The sequence below is a fragment of the Ursus americanus genome, chromosome 13, assembly GCF_024610735.1.
Source record: "Ursus americanus isolate L20-20 chromosome 13, mUrsAme1.1.p, whole genome shotgun sequence".
Lineage (NCBI taxonomy): Eukaryota > Metazoa > Chordata > Mammalia > Carnivora > Ursidae > Ursus > Ursus americanus.
The window spans coordinates 45,153,861-45,176,133 of NC_142139.1; the positions used below are offsets into that span (position 1 = coordinate 45,153,861).

At 34.4% G+C, this 22,273-nt stretch overlaps 1 protein-coding gene across 1 annotated transcript in view; it reads left to right on the forward strand.

Annotated features, from left to right (window-relative positions):
* GRIA2 (glutamate ionotropic receptor AMPA type subunit 2) overlaps nucleotides 1–22,273 on the forward strand; it is a 146,695-nt gene that overhangs the window by 80,064 nt on the left and 44,358 nt on the right. Inside the window, exons 4-6 of the mRNA XM_087866547.1 lie at nucleotides 2,724–2,920; nucleotides 7,023–7,076; nucleotides 11,967–12,128. Coding sequence (XP_087722673.1) covers nucleotides 2,724–2,920; nucleotides 7,023–7,076; nucleotides 11,967–12,128 — 413 coding nt within the window. The remainder of the gene's footprint in view (nucleotides 1–2,723; nucleotides 2,921–7,022; nucleotides 7,077–11,966; nucleotides 12,129–22,273) is intronic.

Here is a 22,273-nt window from a genome sequence, read left to right on the forward strand (position 1 = left end):
TGGCCAGCTGTATGTTCTATCTTCACTGATGATGAAAAACAGGAAAAGGGTTTGAATTAAATCATGGAAAGATTTATTTATAAATAGTGAATGAAAATCATAGGTGATCCATGAAGTTTTTAAAAGAAATTTTATCATTAATAGATTTTTTTTTTACAATATAATGTGGTCTCTTGTTTAAATTATCCCTTGAGAAATTCTTGTGTATCCTGTGTTTTTGGTACATGGACTGCACAGAGGAAACAATTATTGTTGTTTTGCCAAAAACCCCAAAATTCACTCTAAGTTCAGTTTATGGTTCAACTTCCCAAATTGAAATAAAAATAAATTATTTTCAATTTTCATAATGAAATATTTTAAATAAAAAATAAAGAGAATAGTATGAAGACCCCCAAGCACTCTTAACTCAGCTTTGTTAATGACCAATATACAAGGAATCCTGTAACTATCTATATCCCTTTGTCCTTCACAATTATTTTGAAACAAATACCTGCCATCATGTAATTTCATCTGTACATATTTCAGTTTGTACTGTGAAAGAATACTCCCGTTTTTGGCACAACCACAATATCATTATCATTTGCAGGCAGATTCACAGTAATTCATTAATATCATCATCTATTTTTTCCCACAGTTTATTTGAATCAAGATAAAAATGAGGTCCCTATTTCCAAATTGTTTAATATATCTCTTAAGTCTTTAATAACATATGTAGAGTTTCAGTTTGATGATTGCAACACTGATATTTAGCATATTACTTTGCTACATATTCCTTATAAATTGGTAGCTTGATCTAGAAGCTTGGTAAGATTCATGTTCATATTTTTTTGCAGGAATACTCCACAGGTGATGTTAAATATTTCTATTTAGAGACATGTAGCTTCTGGTCATCTCTCTTTTTGTGTTTTTAGCAACAGTTAATGATTGTTACCTTGATTCATTAATTTGCTAGGTGTTACAAGTGGTTGTAATTCTAAATCTATATTCCTTCCTCATTTGTTAGCTGGAGTCTTTCCAAAAAGGAAAAGCTGTCTTAATTATTATCCTGAGTATGGTTCATATAGGAAGGGCAGGAAAATTCTTGTTTCTCTTCCTTTATTTACCAATTTCAAAATAATAACTCAGCTCCCAGTATCCTTCAAAGGCAACCAGATATTTATATGTATTTAAATATCACTGATTCAGTTTCTTTGTTGGTTATCAGTCTGTTCAAATTTTCTATTTCTTGATGTTTCAGTTTTGGTAGTTTATATTTTTAGATATTAATTTAGGATTCATGGATTTAAGATATGTTATGTATTTAAGTCTTTTGCAGTTATTCCTCTTACTGATATCCAAATTGCCTTATCTTTACTTTAAGTGATCTTCAACACATTGGCTCCAGAGTCTTTTGACACAAGGCTGATAGTTTTGGAGAGCTTCCTTGCATTTTGTATCACAAGATGTTCCAGGCTAATCTTGCATCTTCTTGGCCAGTATTGAATCAATACAATTTTTAATGATGTTTTCCAGATTAAATAATTTTTTTTAGAATGCACAAATTTTTGCCATAGTAAATGGATTGAAATAAAGTGTAGCATATGAATAAAATTTATAAAGCGGTGTGATCACGTTAGGCAAATCCCACATTTTATGGGTAAAAAGAAATCAGCATTCTTCTGAGAAAGATGTATGACTTTCTGGAATCAGGAAGATGATGTGATGAGTCCTGAATTCTTTTTGGAGCCCAGATTTGATGTTGTTCATTAAGCTATTAATAGAAATAATGAATTTAGGTTGGCTGTGAAGAATTGAAGTGGTGTGGAAGACAAGTTTATGTACTGCTTTTCCAACTGCTAAACTGCACATTTAACTTTAAGCAGTAAATTCCCCAATTGTTTTCCTTCTCAATCCTACATAGGAGGCAATGCATTTTTATTAAAAAGAAAAAGAAAATTTAGTTATTTATTTATTATTTATTTATTTATTTTATTATGTTCAGTTAGTCACTGTATAAGTCGTATGATGCCATAGCAAAGCTATTGATAAACAGTAAACAGCTCTTACATTTGGAAAGTTAAGTAAATGTAACAAATCTGAGCTAGAAAACTAACTGCTACCATCTGGTTAATAGGTGAACATTTTAATCTCTATGGGATCAGTTCCAATAACAAAAACATGATGTAACAGAAGGCTGAGGAAAAACAACTGCTGACTAGAAGACAATAGAAGGAAATACAACAGCCTCATCGAGATTATTGGCTCATATGCTTACAAAGACTCATGTAGATTTGTCTCCCTGAAAATGTTTGCAACCTCTTGAGGATGTTAATATGAAGTGATAGACTGTCATATGTAAAGAAACAGTCTTGCCCATTCTCTAAGAGAAAGAAATGTGTGTAATGTCTTTAGATCTCACTTTAACCAAAGGTATCACAGACATTGCTCTTTAGTAATATCCAAAAGAAGACAGCTGAGAGAGCTGAAAGAAGGGGAGACTATTTTGCCCCCAAACCATGGTTCTTTCCATCAGAATAACAGCATATAGATAAAAGAGCTTTTGATGTGAAGCGGAAATAAGTCGATGTCGATAAAGATCATCACTGTAGCTTTTTGGAGGAGTCAACATCCCTTCAGTTGCACAAAAATATCAGCCGTAAAAATATATTCGCTGTCAATTTCACAACGTAATTCTGAGTTATTCAAGTATCTTTATCAGTCATCATTTTTCTTTGGCTTCCTAGGCTTATCAACACTGCAAGCTGTGCTGGATTCTGCTGCTGAGAAGAAATGGCAAGTGACTGCTATCAATGTGGGGAACATTAACAATGACAAGAAAGATGAGACATACCGATCACTTTTTCAAGATCTGGAGTTAAAAAAGGAACGGCGTGTAATCCTCGACTGTGAACGGGATAAAGTAAACGACATCGTAGACCAGGTTGGCTACCCTCTGTTTTCTAATGGCACCAAATATAGAATGTGCGTGCAGTGTCAGCATTTGCAATGAGTATTTGCCTGAGGTGCTGAACAGCAGTTTTTCCTTTATGGTTTATGTAGGATGCAGCAGAGATCATCAATTAAATTACCTCTGGCTTCGGTTAGCAATAGCAGATGGTCTTCAATCATGCTGACACATCATGATAATCATTAACTATATTCAGTCTGTAACTACTGAGTCTTATGTTTTATATGATAAGCAATGCCCTAAACTTTGATATTTTTAGTTGGAAATTTAAAATTTTACTTATTGAACTTTTTAGAGATAAGAACACAGCCATCAATTAAGTGAAAATAAGGCTGGGGTTCTAAGGGAAAAGTGAGTAGTTCATGGTAAAATATGGAGAACATCAGACATTAGAGCACAGTATGGAACGTTAAGCCTATATTGTCTGAATGCATCTGTGTCTTCAGATAAAGCCTGTATTTATTTTTCCAAGATTTTTTTTTCCTCCAGTTAGATTGGCTTTGTGTCACTCTGAAACTGTTAATCTGTGAAATTAAAATATGTAGGAGAGACATATTCAGTCTGTGTTTGCCATTTGAGAAGTTTACCGGACATAAGGATGTTTCATCTGTACTTAACCATACCACCTTGATTCCATTTAAGGTCTTTTAGGATAGGACAGCCATTCAGTAATATCCTAATGATAAAAATAAGATCCACTATATTATATACACAGGGTAAGTGACCAGGGATGTTGGTGAAGCAGTGTCAAGATTTAGTGAGTTAAGATCTGTTTCACTGGGTATCTGCTTCTTTTTCCAACTGATGAGAGAGAGAGAGAGAGAGAGAGAGAGAGAGAGAGTGTGTGTGTGTGTGTGTGTGTGTGTAGTGGCTGCTAGTTCCTTAGGATAATATAGGATTGGAAAAAAAATAGGCAGTCAAGTATGCATTTACTGGCCCTTCTAGGCTTTGAGGAGACAATTAATTCACTAATTTGTATAACACAAAGTATTTGCAAACATAAATGTTGATGCAGCTTTAATTGATATGTAATAATACAGGCCCTAAGACATACAAAATGGATCTCGCATAAAATATTAAATAACTGGATAAACCTAACTTGTTATGAGAAAGAGCTAAATGTTATATGCCAGAGAGGTGAACATTTCAGTGGAAAAATCTTGATTCCTGTCTCAGGAGATGAAGTTAGGGTTGTTTTTAACCTGAAGGCCCCTTGTTCAAATGTGAACCTCAACAACTCATTTGAATTTCATAGGAGATTCTCATTAAAACTGAATTTTAATAATAGTCATTAGTCTTTTTTTAAAGAATTTATGAATTCATGGATCATCATAATAAATGTTGGAGAAAGTCTATGTGAAAATAATTATTTCCAAAACTAGAAGAGGGAAACTATAGGAGAAATTGGGAATATATAGAATGGAATGTTTTGAAACAAATATATGATGATTAAATGTCCATTTGGAAATCCATTCAAAAGGTACAGAGATTTTGCACATGTATATCATATTTTTATGACACTCTTGAATTTATTAAATGAGTGTGTACAGTGGTTGGTTGCATCATTCAGCAAACATTAACTACAGACATCCTCTGTGTCCAGGACGAAATATGCAAAGAAAGGGAAGAGTGGTATCTGTACCCCATTAATCCATGGTTTAGAGGGGAAGACAAATTTTACATGTCACACTATAGTATTACAAGTTAGAAAACAATGTGGTCTAAGAGGAGGAGAAAGAACCTATCTTTAACAGGGAAAGAAGGATCTATGAAGGGTTCACATACTGGCAGCGTTTGTCTGGCCTGGGTTTGTTCATTTACTCATTCAGTAAATTTCCTTGAGTGTCTAATGTTTGCCAGATAGGCACTGTGTGGATCCAAGAAAGTAATGTTAAACAAAACAGGCAAAACCCCATTAAGGTGAATATTTATGATATATATACAGAAATTAATATGCAATTGTAATGATGGCATATATATGAATGAAGAGAACAGGGTGTTATGAAAAAATTACCAAAAAAATTAGGAGGTCATGGAAAACATTCAAGGAGTAGAGTTTACAAAGCAAAAAGTGGGTTGATGTTCATTTCAAGAAAAGGAAACACTATTTACTTATTCACTCTATCAATACTTACAAGAGAACAGAGGTGATGAAACTTTATTGGTGTAATAGCTTAAAGTTAGAAAGAGATTCGATCTTTGTTGATTATGAGTATTTTATCATTCAATAAAACCTTGGAGTTACTTATTTCTGGTTGTGATGGGGGGGGAAGGACTTAGCCATCAGAAACATTTAGAAATTTAATATTTCTAATAAAATAAATTTACTATTGTTAGTGCAATGTTAATGATTATTATAAAGCAAAAATGTGATAGTATGGTCAACACAAATTCCTAAGTAGAGGCAAGGCTAGTGAATTTTCATATCCCCCCCTTTCTTTCAGTGAACACTAAATTCAACTACTGGTAGCACCATTTATATGACGTTTTGTTGTTGTTTGTTTGTTTTTAATTCCCAAAAGGAAGACATGCATGATTCAGAAAGTAGAATGAACAGTAAGCAAAATCAACAGATATCAGTAGGAATTATGAGGGACATAATCAACTCAATTCAATTGATGCTAATTAATGTTTTTCATGCAGAAGGACATCTTTTTTTCACAGTTTTCCTTTCAATACAGAGGGTTCATTTTCTTGGAAAAAGTGAATTTAGTTGTATTACATAAAAATAGGTTAAAAAATGATACAAGCTCTAACTCCCTTCCAAATAGCTATCACTTACCATCAAAAGGGCATTTGGTGGAATCTTTCCTAAGATTTTGCCCTTGTTCTTTAACTAAATGCATTGCTTTGGAGTACCTGACTGTCTGGGATAAGGGGAGGTCAGGGAAGTCTTTTCCCAAGAGGTAACATTGGGCTGAGATTCCTTGTGCCTGAAGCTTTAATAAGATAATGATACGGTGATGGAGAGAACTTTCCAAGCAGAGGAAGCAGAGTATGTGAAGTCCTGAGGTGATGGAAAGAAGCCTTTTCTTGTACAAAAATACTTAAAAAGAGGGCTGATAAGACTCTAGTATAGAGAGTGGAAAAGAGGGCCTGGAGAAGCTTTCAAGATCATTGGACTTGCAGCATAAATTAAGGATTTTGCTTATTATGCTAGAAGCAATGGGAAGCCACCAAAACTGTGTCATCAGGGAAATGAGCTAATGGTTTGAACATTTGTCTGTAGCCCCGGCATTTCATGCTTTCTATTGGTGTGACAATTTTCTTAAAAATAAAAAGTACATTTGAATATCTAAGTACAAGTACTACAGCATGGCCGTTTCAACAACGTCTACTCTCTTGAATTGCTATAGATCAGTGAAAAGTCACATTGATTCAATAATGCCCCAAACTGTCGTGAGCATTACCAAAATGACCACGTGTTCCATGATGTGTTTATCTTGCCAATGAGTTTGGACTTAGAATTTTTTTGTGGAGAAAGATTAGCTTTTCTGATGCTTTGCTGCCTCAAGCTGGAAATAATAATGTTCATTTGAACTAAATTGCAAGCATTTCAAGACTCTTCAGATGGGAATATTATTTTATAGATTCATCTAAGAATTTTATATGCTTATTAATATTTTTTAAAATTTATGTTCTACTATAAATTTGAGTGTCGATGTGTGAATATAAAAATCTCAGGTGTTGATTTAAGCTGTCTAATGTTTTAGAAAAATAGCTTTTTGTAGGAATAAAATTATGACTTATGATAGATTCAACATTCTTTTCATTTTACATTTCATAAAATCTTGTGACCTTATTTTCACTGTTGACAAAACTGAGGTAGTTATTTGTTTAGTTGTTGACTTCTTGAAAGATAGCATTAATAAAGCACAAAAGTGTATTGTTATGTTTTTCTGAGAGAAATATTCTCTGGATTTGATAATTATATTTTGTCAAACAGGACTCATCATAGAATATCCAAAAACATGGTAGATAAAATTCCACTTTTTTCCTCAATTGGGTCATAACATCAATAATTATAATTTATATTGTTGCATGTATTACATAATTGTTTCTTTATCTTTGTTAGGTTATTACCATTGGAAAGCATGTTAAAGGTTACCATTATATCATTGCAAATCTGGTAGGTGAATTAATTGATATTTATAATTTTAATAGAGATACTTATAAAATAGCTTTGAACGACCAGCATTTATCAGTGGTATTTTTAAAAACGTATCTTGATTATATTGATCAATTAGAAGTGACAATATTTTTCTGAGTTTGTGCTTTAGACTTCCCACTCTACATTTTCTAGTCAATTTCCTATTATAAGTGATATAAGAAATATTTGACAAACTTTATAAATTATCTTAGAAGGCATATTTAATCATGGAAAAGTTTTCAAAAATATTTAAAGTTTAATTGTTCAAATTTTCTCTTGTTTCTCACTATCACAGTGTTTTATAATTTTTTCCTTTTGTTCATTCCTTTAATGTTTTTAGTAAATACAATATTTGAAACAAATTCACATTTGTGAGAATACATCTTAGTGAAAAATTAAAGCTGCAAATGTCAAGAATATTAATATATTATTTTTATTTATTGCTGATTTTCTATTTGCTATGTAAGCAACACAATGAAATTAAATCCCTGTAGCTAATCACTTCCATTGGGATTTCTGTCAAATTACGATTATATTGAACATCCAAGTGGTTAATTGTATCCTCCTCTCTTAAGTATAATCAGAGCCAATTTAGAATTGTCATTAGACATTTTTTTCAAAATAGTTTTTAGATCAGTAGTATAATGACCTTAAACCTTTCCCGTTGCAAAGGTTTATATTCTTTGAGGAAGTATGATCTTACTTGACTGAGAAAACTGCCCTCCCCAACCTCAGGAAGATAGTGAGAAAAGGAGGGAGAAAATGAGAGCTTGTTCTAAAAACCATAATAGAACTCTGAAAAGGTTTCATATTTACCTAAATGTAGATTTCTTTCTTTGTTGTTTTTTCTTTCTTTGTTTGTTTAGAAATAGAGAGGGAGAGAGAAAGAGGGATGGAGGGTAAGGGCAGAGGGAGAGGGAGAGAGAGAATCCCAAGCAGGCTTTACTCTCAGCAGCATGGAGCCCCACTCAGGGGTTGATGTCATGACCTTGAGATCATGACCTGAGCCAAACCAAGAGTTGGCCACTTAACCCACTGAGCCCAGGTGCCCCTGTAGATTTATTTCTGTAGGTGGTTTCTGGAATATTAGATTGTTATATCAGAAGACATTATTTCTAATAATGATGGGGAAAAAAAAACTTTACAATTGATAAATACTGTTTTCACTAGAAGGCGGCCCCAGTGATTGAGAATAGTAAATCTCAAATCTGCATGTTATTAGTAGAAGTTGGTGGTTCAGATAAAGCTTCTGTCTACCAATGAAATGACTAACTTCATTAGAATTTATCCATTTGTAGGATATTATAGATCCTAAATGATTCCCTACCAGAGAAGCAAGGGTTAAAATAGCCAAAGCTCTGTATTCACTCTCTTCACAGCCACATTCTGTGCAGGGAACAGCCTGGACAGTCAGTCCCCTGTGTGAATTGTGCCATTTGATAAACAACACAGAGCCACACTGAAAGCCGTTGATCTTTAAAAATGTCCAGATGGAGAAGATTATATTGGAACATTGAGAAATAATGACAGAAGGTGGTTCATCAGTTTGAGAGTTGATATCTGATGCTATGAAAAGGAAAGAAATGCACGAATGACCAAAGTAAAAAAAAAAATTAAAAACAGAAAACAAGTGTCTGCTCCTGTCATACTTCTAAGGAGGAGCATACCTAGTATTTTATCTGAATTCAAATTCTGCTTTTCCATTTCTGAATACTTGGTATCTTCACCATATGGAACTTCTAGTGAATCAGGAAGTTCAAAGAATCTGAGGAGTGCTGCAGTTGCTGAGAATTTAGAGAGCACTTGAAAATTTTACTGACATTTAAAATTAAAGAATGCCATTCAGAGTTGAAGAGCTTTCATCTCCAACTCTTGATAGGAGATGTCCCCCTTTCCCTGTCCAGGGTCTAATGAGTGATAAAGGAGGTGGTGATAAAAGACAGAAAAGTCCTCAGATACCATTATTGATGAATTTCCTCAGGAATTGGCAATGCTTGATTAGGCTCCCAAAACAGATTGTGATTAAATGCTGAACAGATTAAATGCCGACACAGCATTTAAAAGGATAATTTGTACATAAAGTGATGAAGAAGTGGTCAGAAAGGGATCCAGTTCTCATTTCTTCAACCCATAGATATGGACAGAAAGACTGCAATCCACCCCACCTTACTATCTACTTTATGGTGAAACACATTCATCAACAAGCCTCTCCCATGCCCATTGAAATTCCAAGAAATTTTCTGGTGTCTAAGTGTTAAAATAGCCAAGGAGAATCAGTCATTTGAGAAAAGCCAGGGCCATGAAGGATGCAATACAAAACAAACAAACAAATAAATGAATGAATAAATAAAATAAACAGGGCAGGCAGAAAACACAAGAAAAATGTTTAAAATTGTAATGGATATCTGCAGAGAAATAGGAGAAAATTTAACTATCCATAAAGAAGAGAAAAAGTATGTTATGAAAAAGAAAAAAAAAACTCAGAATAAGAAAGAACTATCTGACATTAACTTTTTTTTTTCTAAAATAACAAGTAAATTATATGACTTTGATGAAAAGGTTAAGAAAAATCTTCCAGAATATGTAACAAAATGACAATACAATATGAAGTGGTGTGTGCAGGGAACCTGTGAGGAACTTAGACGTTTAATCTAAGAGTTACAATGTCTTAATAATCAGCTTTCTAGAAAGACAAAATAGTGAAGACAGTGAAAGAAATTATCAAAAAGCATTCAGAAAAATTCCCAGTACTCGATGACACAATTATGCCCATTGAGTATACAAAACAATGAAAGAAAAGAGACTTCTTTCATGTTTCAAAGAAGATGTCATTATGAAATTTCAGAGATTAATAGAAGATGTTTAAAGTTTCGGACAGGTGGGAGGTGAGGGCAGAAAGGTGTATGAAGCAGGACACATACAAATAATGACATTGTATTTTTCAATAGGAACAATAAAAGTTGATGGAACAATGCCTTCAGATCACGAGGGTCTCAACTTAAAATTTGGTACCCAGCCAAAATACTAATCAAGTGTCAGAGCAAAATGAAGATATCTTGAGCTATTCAGTGTCTCAAAGAATTAACCTCCAGTGTGTCTTTGGAAAGGATTGAGGGCTCTGTAAGAAGGAGTGTGTAAAACGTGAGAGAACAGTGATCCAGGAAGTGGGGGAACTAGTCAGAAACATGGTGAAGGGACACGCCAGAGTAACAGTTGCAGAGGAGATAGAAAGAGGCACCAATTCAGATCGCAGCATTCAGAAGGTCTCCTGTAAATTAAATATTCAGAAAAAAGAGAAACAGATTACTTGATGTGTTTGATGTTACTTTAAAAAAAAAGACTTACTCATATAAACATGGAAATTTTTCATGGAGCAACCAGAGAAAAATAAGCATAGGTATATAGAAAACTATAGTAGTGAAAAAAAAAATGAAGCAATTATTAACATTAGAATGAAATACTATTCAAGAAGGAAAATGCAGGGGCCCTGGGTGGCTCAGTCGGTTACACTTCGGACTCCTGATTTCCACTCAAGTCTTGATCTCAGGGTTGTGAGATCGAGCCCCACCACTGTGCTGAGCATGGAACCTGCTTAAGATTCTCTCTCTCGCTCTCTCTCTCTCTGCCTCCCCTCCCCCTACTCATGCTCTCTCTTTCTTAAAAAAGAAAAAGGAAAATGTAGTCCCACCACATTATTTGACCTTGTTCTGAATAACAGAATTATAAATATTAAAACCGTAAACATTAAATGGGTGAGCAGGTAAATGTGAATGAATTACATACTCATCTGACATAAGCAGAAACTCAATAAAAAATATCTAAAATGGACAAATTAAGAAAGAATAGCGAAAATGTGTCATGCAGAAATATGGAGGTAAATAAATGAAAAACAAAAATTACTGAAATTGATTGTTTTGAAGCAGCTTAACTGAAGCCTGGGTGGGGCAGAGCGGAAAATCTGTGACTTTTGTTACATATATTCTTGCACTATTTGCATTATTTCAATGAAAAGAAAAACCAAAATTATGAGCCAATAACAAAGTAATTAGCCTTCTTTACACAAATAGTATTAAAATATGTTTTTTAATATCAATTACAAAGAAAAGATTCTCCTGTGTTTTGGATTCAGGGATGCTTTCAATCCTTATGCAGAATAATGAGTAAACGTATAAGGTGAAAATATTTATAATTGTGATTTATTAAAATTGTGATTTCATCTTTGAGAGAATGTACTCTCAAATTGAGATAGGATTTATGAGAGCACAATATTTGAAATCAATGGAAGCACCACATGTTTAGTTTTACTAATGACTGAATTCATCCTAATAATGCAAGAGATTGATTTTTAAACTTTCATATATTTTATAAAAAATTAAGTTCCACACTTAATATGAAAAAGTTTGTTCAAATAATGACTAGGCATTTAGTACCTTCCATTCTCATTTTAAAGATGTTTTATCACCCGAGAGAATGAACAATTTAAATAGGAATAACTTGCTTACCATGTGGTAGCTCTTGGGAACTAGCTTTATGTTATTGAGTATCTATAACTATGTGGTAGTGCTCTGTTGTAGATGGAATAAATAAAACCAGTACTTATCCATGGAAGATTTCTCAATAAAATGGAGAGCTTTTATGTGAGTACAACCAATAAACAATCATTGATTAAGGATCCACTGTGATTCCAAGATGACTGTAGGTATTGGTGCAGAGTATTGGCTGATAAATACACGAAACATTTACTCTACGCGTTTTATCTCTCATGTGTTCTTTGACATTTGTAAAACCACAATGTATTGAGTTATTTGGTAAATGTTAAGTTCTCTTTGATTCTTAATGGAAAGCCTGACATACGCGTTCTATGTCTAGGGATTTACTGATGGAGACCTATTAAAAATTCAATTTGGAGGTGCAAACGTCTCTGGATTTCAGATAGTGGACTATGATGATTCCCTGGTATCCAAATTTATAGAAAGATGGTCAACACTGGAAGAAAAAGAATACCCTGGAGCACACACGACTACAATTAAGGTATCCATCTACTAATATGTACATCTGTGTCTCTATATCTGTATTTTTATCTATCTATAGCTAACTGCTGGCAAGTAACCTGTTCTCTGGGACACTGTGGGAAGATAAAAATCTTAATTTGTTTTAGTAACTGAAAACAATAAATGCTTTATGCAGTCAAACAAGGAATCTTTGAATCCTAAATGCAGTGCACTGTTCTGATATGAGCACTGCCCAGACTCATCTTTTATTCTCCACGGGTTTGGACTTCACTTGTTTATTCAACATATTTTATTAGGCATATGCCCTACATACATATATTTACCTCAAAATGTTAAACGTTTCTGCTGTTGATGGAAAGGGTTTTTTTTTCCTTCTGTTGGTCACCCTATTGACAGCAGAGATAAGAGTGGATGATAGAGTGAGTGGAATGAGATGATCATATTCTTTATGAAACTAGACTTATGAAAGGTAAGAGCAAAAGTTGCAAAGCATTTCAAATGCATAGTGATTTTGTTTGTTTATTTGTGTATTATTAAGCAGATTGGGTATTAACCAGTCAGGAACAGTGTTATTTCAGTTGCTCTCCCTGTTTATACATTAAGCAGAGGTTTTGTTGTTTTCTGCACCTAATGGGGGAAAAAAAAAAGATTTGGATGTTTGGCTTTAAATTTGTGTCTGGCTGTGAGACTGGTCCCAGGTAAGGATTCAATAATTCTCTACTTTTGGGTCTATAAATGGATCTTGTAATTTTAAGTTAAATTCAGGAAAGCATCTCATAGAATGTTAAAGAATAACCCAGAGTTAATTTTTTCTCAAAACTAGGTGACTTCTTGTTTGGTGACCTTGACCGATATTCAGCATGTCCCCTGTCTGTAACAGTACTGTGGGCTTGGGGTGGGGAGTGGGGGGGAGGTACCTTCAGCTAGTAAAGCTGATGAGAAGACAAATGGACATCTAGTCTTTTCATTGGTGTCAGGGTGTGTCTCCACCTGTGCTTAGTAGAGATCTGACTGCGGCTCTCATTCTGTGGAACTGTAGGCTTCCATCCATTCCAAGATGGTGCCTTTTAAGCTCTCTGATGAAGATTGAGTGTGGCATTCATCCCCAAATAGAACTAATGTGCTCTTTTTGAATACTCGATTAGTCATCATGTTCCTACCACTGCTCTCTACTGTGAGAAGGATGCGAGCAAAATGAGATGACGAATTTCTCATGGAAGTCATATCATTATTGAAGTGCATGGGTCATGTATCAAAATGCAAGGCAGATTTGGGGTCTGAGAGATCTGTAGCAATGCATTCTGTTAACGGTTTCACCAAAACCTAGCTCTGGATTTCACTCTCTTGGGAGCTTGCTCCCTTCCCTCCGTAGCACTTAAAATAAAAACAAAAACAAAAACAGACTCTCATCTTTGATAATCTGCGGTCTAATGGAGAAGCCTACCATGTCAATAAGCAAATATAACAGAGAATGATGTGTGTAAAATATGCCAGGTCCCCGACATATGGTTAGGACAGTGTGGCGGAAGGGATGGTAAGGAGGACTCTCCAGAGGTGGGGCTTCCAGGCAGGGTTTTGCACGGCTGAGCAGGAGAAAAAGGTGCTGGGGGAAGAGCCTGTACACAGAGTCAAAGTGATACAAGGGCATGACAGTCAGGAAACTGTACTTTTTCTTCCGTTTTTTTGTTTGTTTTGTTTTCTGCTGTAAAAATTTAAAATATTTGGGTTGGTGGGAGATGGACATTTTGTGGGAATTACCAAGAGATAAGGCTTTTCAAATGTCAACAGATGTAAGAGATAGGAATTATAGGACAGGGATTTCATGATTTTTTCTGTTCCATGGGCAGAAGAAGGGAGGAAAAACTACTTAGGGGACGATATAGTATTTTCTAATATAAACAAGTAGCATATCTTCAATATCTGATATGTTTAAAGAAGGAAAGCAAGAATATTTTCTAATGAGATTATTTCTTTCTATGTTGTCTTCGGGTCATTGACTGTACAGGTTCATTGCCTGATAATTTAAATCACATTTTATTATCGCCACAATAAAAACTGATGTTATAGGCATAAAAACCTGTAAAAATGCAATTCATTACATGAAATTCTCTCTGTGGTTAGGCTTTGGAAATAATATAACTCATTTCAAGCTGTGGGAATATTAAGTAAATGATTGTTTTAAAGTTTTAGTCTTCTCCAAAAGTTAACAGAGCTTCCATGATTTCTTAATTAAAATCATTCTTAGTCAATGAATACAAGTAAAATATAAATGTTTCCATATTTCACGTATTTTAACAACCATGAAATACAAACTATGAATGTTAAATGTCTTCATTCTTATACTCTGTACAAAAAATAACTCTAGAGTCATGGTACTGGGATTTTAATTCTGACTCACCAGTTCGCTTATTTCAGGCAATGTTCATTCATTTATTCATTTATCAATCCATTTATCCATTCAATACATATTTATTGAGTTTTTCCTCTGCAAGCTGGCACTGCTCTAAGTGTCAGAGAAATGACAAAGTTCCAGTCTGAGAGCATTAAGGAACCACCAGAGGAGAGTGATTATCATGGTTTTGATACAGGAAGATTACTCTTCTGCAACATTGTCTGCTGACAATAGATTGTACGGTGTGAACCTGATGGCCGGTGAGCTTTTAGGAAGATATCACAAACAGTCCAGGCAACCGACGTAACCGATCAGAGTTGTCTGAACTGTGGTGGTCTCACCAGGGTGGAGGGGAATCAGTGGATTGCTACACTTGCCAGTTCTTTCAGATTTCTTTATTTGTGAACGAAATAATTACTGCCGAAATCATACCATTCATTTAGTATATAGTAAGATAAATGCAGTTGAAAGATAGTTGGGGGTTAAAAACAAGACTCAGAAAGGCAGTCTGCATCATTTGTATCTTACTGACCCCAATCTCCTGCAGTGCTTTACACACAGTAGACACATAGTAGACATTTGTTGAAGTGAAAAATACAAAGAAACCCTTTGAAAATAACAAATCACTAAGAAAGAAAAAAAAAAGTAATTACCATTGCCATGAAATTTGATGGAAATTTCTGTGCTAACATTTGTTATGTCCTTTTATTCCGCCCTGGCAGAAAGGTAGTGTTATTTTACCTGATGAGGTGTGTCATGACTTTAGTCATCAGGCCTGAATCATCACGGCACCTAGATTTAAATGGAACAGTTAAAGTGACCATTTTACCTTCCTTAAAAAACGTTTCAAAAGAGGCAGGTAATAAGGATGATTTGCCAGTCTCTCAAAAATCATTTACAAATATTTCTATTTTTAGATAGATTTTCAGTGTTTTCGGTGTCTTCCACAACTTGCAAAATGATAGCTATTCCTGCCGCCTTATCACATCGACAGTCTGAACCTTCGTTCAACTTCTGTGTCTGTGACGTTCTGCTGTTCTGCCCACGTTAAGGAATGCAACAAAAATACGTGACCGTGACTGACATTTTTGTGGCACTTCACGTAATGGTTTTCCCACCAGAATCTCATTTCAGGCAAGAAATGACTTAAAGCACAGACTCAAGCTTTTTAAATTGCTGTCCTAAGAGAGTTATTAGGCTTGTCTGAAAATAGCATAATCTTTTTTTAGTTCAGCAATTAGCGCCATGCATTATACAGTACCCTGGTGGCTTAATAGAATTAATTCTGCTTCTTGAACATGTTAACTGACCAAAACCACTGCAGACACATTGGCATCCCTTACTCCTAATATGAAAGTATTTTGCCACACAACAGCCTAGAGGCTTGACATGTTTAGTTTCTTATGTTCTATGGCTTGGAAAGTATGTATATGGTTGAAATAAGTCCATAAATTAAAATTTTGATAGTGGGGCACCTGGATGGCTCAGTCTGTTAAGCATTCCCCTTGGTCTCAGGTCATGATCCCAGGATCTTGGGATCGAGTCCCATGTCGGGCTCCCTGCTCAGAGAGGAGTCTGCTTCGCCCCCTCCCTCTGCTGCTCCCACTTGCTCCTGCTCTCACTTGAGCATGCTCTCTGTCTCTCTCTCTCAAATAAATAAATAAAATCTTAAAAAAAGAAAATAAAGAATTAAAAATAAAATAAAATAATGATATTGGTACAATTTTTACAAAAAATAATTGAAAAAATAATATTTTGTACTATTTAAATTTATATTACAGCATTAAAAGTAAAAAGGCATTACTACTATTTGTAATACTAATGCAGGATATCTGGGTTCATCTCACTGCCACACTTCTTCATCTGTAAAGGGAGTAAGTTTAGCTGATGTATAAGATTTCTCCCAAATCTCTGCTGTCATGATTGTGTGAAGTGCTAATTTAGGCACTTAATAAAACATACGCTAACAGTTCTACTTTTCGCCCAATCTGTGACATCTCAAATGGTTCCTCTGTCTCTCAAAAATTGTAGTGACTTGCAAGCAGTCATCTCTGAACTCCAGATATGGGGATCAAATCCTAAAATATCTTGGAACATATTTATTTTTCCTGGATTATAAAAGATAAGGAACTTCCACTTTGTTAGAAGATTCCTCAGAAGTGGGAGAGTCCAGGAGGAATTTATGCAACCAACAAAATAGGAGATCTGCCTCTAAGAAAGTCTCTACCTACTGATGGGTGAATCAAAGCCAGACAATGTTTTGATTTGAGTATCTTTTTTCCATCTTGATGAATCTAATTAGTTTTATCTGAAAATTTGAGTGCTGAAGTGAATCCAAAGTTTCAGAATGTAAACATTTTGATCCTTAAGCAAGACTCAGTCAGGGTCAGTAGCCAATCTGGATTATTTAGGTAAAATACGTTGTTTTTAATGTATTCCTTTTACACAAAGAGTCTTTTTTCACAGTGGCTTAAAGATTATTTTTATTAGTCATAAAGAATAATAAAGGATGTTAATTTTGGTTTCTTGCTGACAGAGCTGTTTTTTTCACCCTTGGAAATGCGTGCTTACTAAAAAGAGGGTGATTTTTTTTAAATTTTGTAATTACAATTTAATTTTTTTAGAGCAGTTGAAGTTTCACCACAACACTGAGCAAAAAGTGCTAAGAAGTCCCATATACCTCTGCCCCCACACATGCACAGCCTCCTCCAATATCCACTTCACTCACAGAGTGATTCGTTTGTTAGAATTGATGAACCAACATTGACATCATAATTACCCAAAGTCCATATTTTACATTATGGTTCACTGTTAGTGTGCATCCTATAGTTTGGGACAAATGTATAATAACATGCTTCCATCATTATAGTCTCCTAGTGACTATTTTCACTACTCTAAAAATCCTCTGTGTTCTGCCTGTTCATCTCTCCTCTCACTCCTAGCAAACATGGATCTTTTTACTGTCTCTGTAGTTTTGCCTTTTCCAGAATGTCATATAGTTGGAATCATACAGTATGTAGTCTTTTTAGATTGGCTTTTTTTTTTACTTAGTAATATACATTCAAGTTTCCTCCATGTCTTTGCATGGCTTGGTAGCTCACTCCTTTCTAGCACTGATAATATTCCATTAGCTGGATGTACCATTCACTTACTGAAGGACATCCTGGTTCCTTCCAAGTTTCAGCAGTTATGAATAAAGCTACCACGGATATCTGTGCGCTGGTTTTTGAGTGGACATATGGTTTCAACTGCTTTGGGTAAATACCAAATAGTACAATTGCTGGATCATATGGTGAGAGTATGTTTAGTTTTGTAAGGAACTGCCAAATTGTTTCCCAAAGTGCCCGTACCATTTTGCATTCTCGCTAGCAGTGAATGAGAGTTCCTCTTGCTCCATTGATGTTGTTTCTGTGAAGATATTGTGACTTTATGCAGGGAAGTTTCAAAGGGCACATATTCAACAAGCTTTATACAGCCTTATCGCAGACAGCTCTTTTCCAGAGGGTAGACTGCAATTAAATTTGAAATTAAGACATGTGAATAAACCTAAGTTTATAATGTATTTCCCAATACTGTTTTTTTTTTTTTTTAAATGGCTCTAGTTGATTCTTGGTCATTGCCTGGAATCAAGGAAGGAAGGAAGGAAGAAAGGGAGGAAAGAAGGAAAACTTCCTAAAGTTTTTCTTATAGGTTTAATTATTTTTCCTAGAGCTCATCTGTTTTGACCATTTTGATAACTTGATAAAATGAAGAAATTGAGAATTATATTGTAAGATTTTTTAGGGAAATATCATTTGGTGTACAATAACTTTAATCAAATAAGTGATGCCATTTTAAGAATGAGTATATAAATTTATCAGTCCATACAACTTTTAACAGCCCTAAGTATGTGACACAGCACATTATTTTTATGAAAAGTAATTGGTATAAGGAAATTTTTTAAATGGTAATTTGTTTGGACAATGAATGTTCTTCAGACAAAGCTAAACTAGAATTGTTACTGTAGTATTTCAGAGGGCCTTTAATATGCCAATGTGACAATCAGTTCCTGAATTTATTGGCTCACAGATGCTTTCGTAGATTAGGATAGTTGTTTTCAAAACATCCAAACAATCTAGTTTTATACCAGGATAGATAGTAATGAAAGGAAAAAAGAAAGCAAACATGGTGGTCAATAACTTGTATTTTGGGGCATACTTCACACGTCACCTGGCTTCTCATTTCCTGTAACTGTACTCATTTGATGTGGTGTTTGCCAGACAAGGGGACCCACTGTCCCAGTGTGCCTGGTACTGAGGAGTTTCCTGGGTATGCAGGCTTGCTGCCTGAAACAGGGATAGTACCTGGCAAACCAAGACAATTGGTCATCGTCATTGCCCCGGAAACACAGAGATCTGGATTCAAACTACGCCTTAATTTTTTGTGACCCTGGGTAAAATATAACCTGTTACTTGGACTCTTCATCTATAAAACTAGAGTAAAAATATTTGCCGCATAGAATTTTTAAAAAAGGACTTATGAGGAAACCACCCAGCTCAGATATAGCATGTAGAGGACTTGGTCAACATGAATTCTTTTTCCTCACCAGCTTTTCCAATACCACTATGACATAAAAGAGGCATTTCATTGGTAAGAAACCTTGGACACTTTAACCCAAGGCAACTGAGCAGTAAATGATAAAATCAGGGCTTGGGCACTGTCTTCTGATGATACATTCAATGCTTTCTAAACTATATTCAATTCAATTTCAAGTGTTAAGGAAAATTTGGAAAGTGGCCATTCATAGTAAGTTTTTAGCACTATCATAATATATAAAGTCTAGTACTTTTTCTTTGAATATTTTCTATTTTAGCACAGTGCAGATAACATATATTTAGTAATAGGTGCTATCATAATAATGACCCATAAAATATTATATTATAGCCTATTTATCCTTTTGAATTCTGAGTGTGCATAGAACTTCTTTACATTCTCTCTTTTTGTTGGCTGTCAGAAGACTGTTTACTGGTTCCAGTGATTATAGTAATGTATTATTGAATAATGTCTGATGACTATTGGGCATAACAAACATGTTTAAAATGCATATTTCATTTTGTATTTGAAAAATAAGTCTCAATAAATATACATTTAAAATGGAATAAAAAGTGCATTTGGAAAATGGACCATAAAAACATTTTCCCAGATTTCTTCTTACAGTGTGGCTATGATTCGATTGTGATACAGCACTGCAAAACATAATGGCCCCCCACTGAATTATAAATTTCCAGCTCAGCTGAGGGATTTCACAGAACATAAACATCAGGGCAGAGATGATGCATTTGTTTTCAAAGAAGGAGCTAGTTACATTGCCGTCGTGTTCCCTTCAAATTAATTTACATCTAGTTTAGTGAATGGTAGAATAAGACTGAAGTATCTCACTCTCCAATCAAAAATATGAGTATATTTGATTAGAAAAATAAACAAGCCACATATGTAGAACATAAACAAAGAGGAACTCTGGAAACAGTGTCTGTTTATTTTCTCTGAGTCCAGAATTGTGTTTCTATGATTGTGACTTTTAATTTAAAACAATAATAGGCTCGAGGCTTGATTAAATGTGAACATTTGAAAAAGGTCGAAAGGATTTTTCTTCTTGGTGCGCTCATGCTTCGAATCATAATTGTAATGTGCGGCAAGGACCTCAATGCTTTTAGTTCATTCAGCCTAATCTTATTTTTTCATGTAGTTCACCAACGTTTATAGACCTCTAAAACATTCAGCAGATGGCTTTATAGATTTCTCGTAGTCATGTGAGCAAGCTGACTCAATGAAGATTTTGGCTTTTAACTATTATCGTAACTTTTTAATGTGCATTGACTACTTCTTTTCTTTAATATCCAATTTATTTAATTTAGGCTCTGTTTCATATTCAGTGACCTAGACTTTATTTTAACAATTACATTGGCAATGAACTAATTACTGTATAAGAAAGCAAATTAATCATTTTTTTTTCTCTAGGAGAATAGAAATAAACATCTAAGCAAGGCAGATAAATACTGATATGCTATCTTATTTCTCCAGATCTTTTCTTAAGTAAATAGGATTTAAAACAATGCTTTTTTCTTAAAAAAAAAAGTACATGAATATTCTAGAATACTTAGAAAAGAAATATAATCAGGTATGCTTCCTCCCTATTATAACCTTTATTGTTTATTTTTTTCCCCTTATTTGTTGAAGGGATATTACCCTTTTTTTAAAACCACTCTCATTAATCAATGAAGAAGGTATTTTTTAAAATTTAGATGTAATAATGTTTTTCACTAATTTTATAATTAACATTATATATTGTTATATACTCTTTATTAGTATCATTTTTAATGGCTGCATTATACTTGCTTAAGGCAGAAAGTATAGGTTTTATACATTCTTTTACTGTCAGATATGTGAGTTCTTTCTAAATATGGATGGACCTATTACCTACTATATTTTGCTAATTTCTTGCATATAGTTTGGAGAAAAAAGGTTACAGATGTTTTGGAAAAAATGGTGATGGGTTTTATTTAGATCTGTCTAGTTGAGATATTTGTGAGAAACTCAAGTGCATCCATCCAGGAGATAATCTAAATATGTAGAGAACTCATATATAGGCCTGCAATGACATTGCTTAAGTGGTATCACAAAAGAAGAAATAAGGAAGAACACCTAAAGGTAAATATGAATATTTTATTACAGTTTACAGCACTCAGTCACAGTGCTCATGGCCTCCAAATCATTTTTTCTTTCTCTTCTTCTTGCCAGCTTTCCCATCACATTTGACTCATTCATATGGTCAAATGAAAGCAGTTCAACTAAACTAATACGTGGAAAGATTAAAGGAACGATATCCTCACACTGCCATTTTAGTATTAGAAAAATGGAGAGTTAAGAAATTTCTGGATACATGGAGGGGATGATTCATACTACATAAACTATGTTTCATTTGCATTATTATAATATCTCTCATATTAAAAGCATAACTCAGACATCTATCTACCATCAGACTGATTTATAACACTATGATAGGCATATTGCAATGATCTGTTTATACACCTTTTCACTAGACTGAAAGAGACCATGGATCTCGTAAAGACAGGGTCCATATCAAGATCTTTGACTTCCTTGCCTACATTCTTTCCTCCCTTCCTAAGCCTTTTCAGTGTGTCTGGCCCTGCCCTGAGCTCTGAGAATTCAGTGATGACAGGTGAGTTTTCTTCTTTCCTAGAGTAACTATTCCACTGGGGAAGAGAGATGAAATAGAGAAATAAAGAATGTGTGAACAAGATATTCAGATACTGGTAGACACTATGAAGGAAATAAATAAGGTCATGTGAAGAGGAGTGATTGGGTCTGTGCTGGGCAGGAAGGACATTATTGAGGAAGTAATGTTTGAGCACATACATGTCATTTAAAGCCATGAACTGAGTGAGATCACTTAGAGAGCAGGAAGGGTTGATGTGGAATGGCAAGTTTACAAAATTCCTCTTAAATTTTCTAATGAAGGAAACAGAAAAAAAAAAAAAAGGTGGGTATTGGAAGGAGGTATAAACCTAAGAAGCAGTTATCGTAGCTATCATCTATCTATCTATCTATCTATCTATCTATCTATCTATCTATCTACCTATCTATCCTCTATCGTCTATTTATATATCTATCATCATCTGTCTCTCTATTTGTGGTAGGGGATCTCAGAGCATTTGAAGTGCCAATAGAGATGATCCAGTACAGAGAGAGAAAAGACTGATGCAGGATATCGA